A 1,372-nucleotide genomic window follows, 5' to 3' on the forward strand; every position below is an offset into this window, starting at 1 on the left:
GATATATTTCTTTAAGTGGGGCGGTTTTAGCAATCTTTTGGTCATTGGCTATTGATTATTAGATTCAATCCTAATAAATCTATTTGAAATTCTTTAACAGCAAGAATAATACCACACTTTGTTAAAGGTAGAAAAAGAAGATTGAAAGATATGGAAAAAAATGCAGAAACTATTGATTTCCCTACTCATCATACCGAGGAAAATACAGAGGAGAAATCGCATTCATGTGATTCACATGGGGAATTACTCACAAGAAAAGATTTTATTCAGCATCAGTCAATTCACTCAGTCGCAAAGCTGTATAACTGTGAAGTTTGTGGAAAGATGTTTACAAGCAGAACTTTGTTAACTAGCCACAAAGATATCCACACTAGAGAAAGATTATACCAATGTTATATCTGTGATGAAAAGTTTTCAACAAAGGACAATTTGTCATCTCACACATGTATTCAAACAGCAGAAAGACCATACTGTTGTGATATCTGTGGTAAAACCTTTTCTGGAAGTGGTCAGTTGTCTTCTCATAAATATGTTCATTCAAAGGAGAGACCATACCATTGTGATACCTGTGGTCAAACATTTTCTGGTAGTGGTCATTTGATTAACCACAAACGCATCCACACTGAAGAAAGGCCATACAACTGTGATATTTGTGGTAAAACATTTTCAAGAATTAGTGAATTATCTTCCCACAAACGTATTCACTTGGGTGAAAGACAATATCACTGTCATATCTGTGATAAAATATTTTCTAAAAGAACTGATTTGTCTTCTCATAAACATACACACTCAGGAGGACGAATATACCACTGTGATATCTGTGATACAACATTCTCTCGAAGTGGAAATTTATCTCGACATCAGCGCATTCATACAGGAGAGAAGCCATACCAGTGTGATATTTGTAAGAAAAAATTTACTTCAAATGGTAATTTGTCTGCCCACAAACGTACTCACACTGGCGAAAGGCCCTACCGCTGTGATATCTGTGGTAAAACATTCTCTCGAAGTGAATGTTTATCTCAACACAAGCATATTCATACAGGAGAAAGACAGTTCCATTGTGATATTTGTGGTAAAATGCTTTCTACGAATCATAATTTAACTCGACACAAATGTATTCATACAGAAGAGAAAGCCTACCACTGTGATATCTGTGATGAAACATTTTCTACTAAGAGGCGTTTATCTTCCCACATACGTATTCATACAGGAGAAAGACCACCATAGTATTGAGATTTCCGTTATAAAGCGTTTTGACACAAATATATTTACTGAGGAGAAAGAGAGACCATACCGTTGTGATATCTTCTGTGAAACATTTTCTGGAAGTGGTAATTTTTATTCGGTATATATATATATATATATATAT

General features: G+C 34.7%; 1 protein-coding gene across 1 annotated transcript in view; it reads left to right on the forward strand.

Moving 5' to 3' along the window:
• The first annotated feature begins 150 nt into the window (after nt 1-150).
• Nucleotides 151-1,372, forward strand: part of LOC106872806 (zinc finger protein 91) — a 3,815-nt gene continuing 2,593 nt past the window's right edge. Inside the window, exon 1 of the mRNA XM_052969139.1 lies at nt 151-1,009. Coding sequence (XP_052825099.1) covers nt 151-1,009 — 859 coding nt within the window. The remainder of the gene's footprint in view (nt 1,010-1,372) is intronic.

Source organism: Octopus bimaculoides, chromosome 7 (assembly GCF_001194135.2).
Source record: "Octopus bimaculoides isolate UCB-OBI-ISO-001 chromosome 7, ASM119413v2, whole genome shotgun sequence".
In the NCBI taxonomy this organism is placed as follows: Eukaryota; Metazoa; Mollusca; class Cephalopoda; order Octopoda; family Octopodidae; genus Octopus; species Octopus bimaculoides.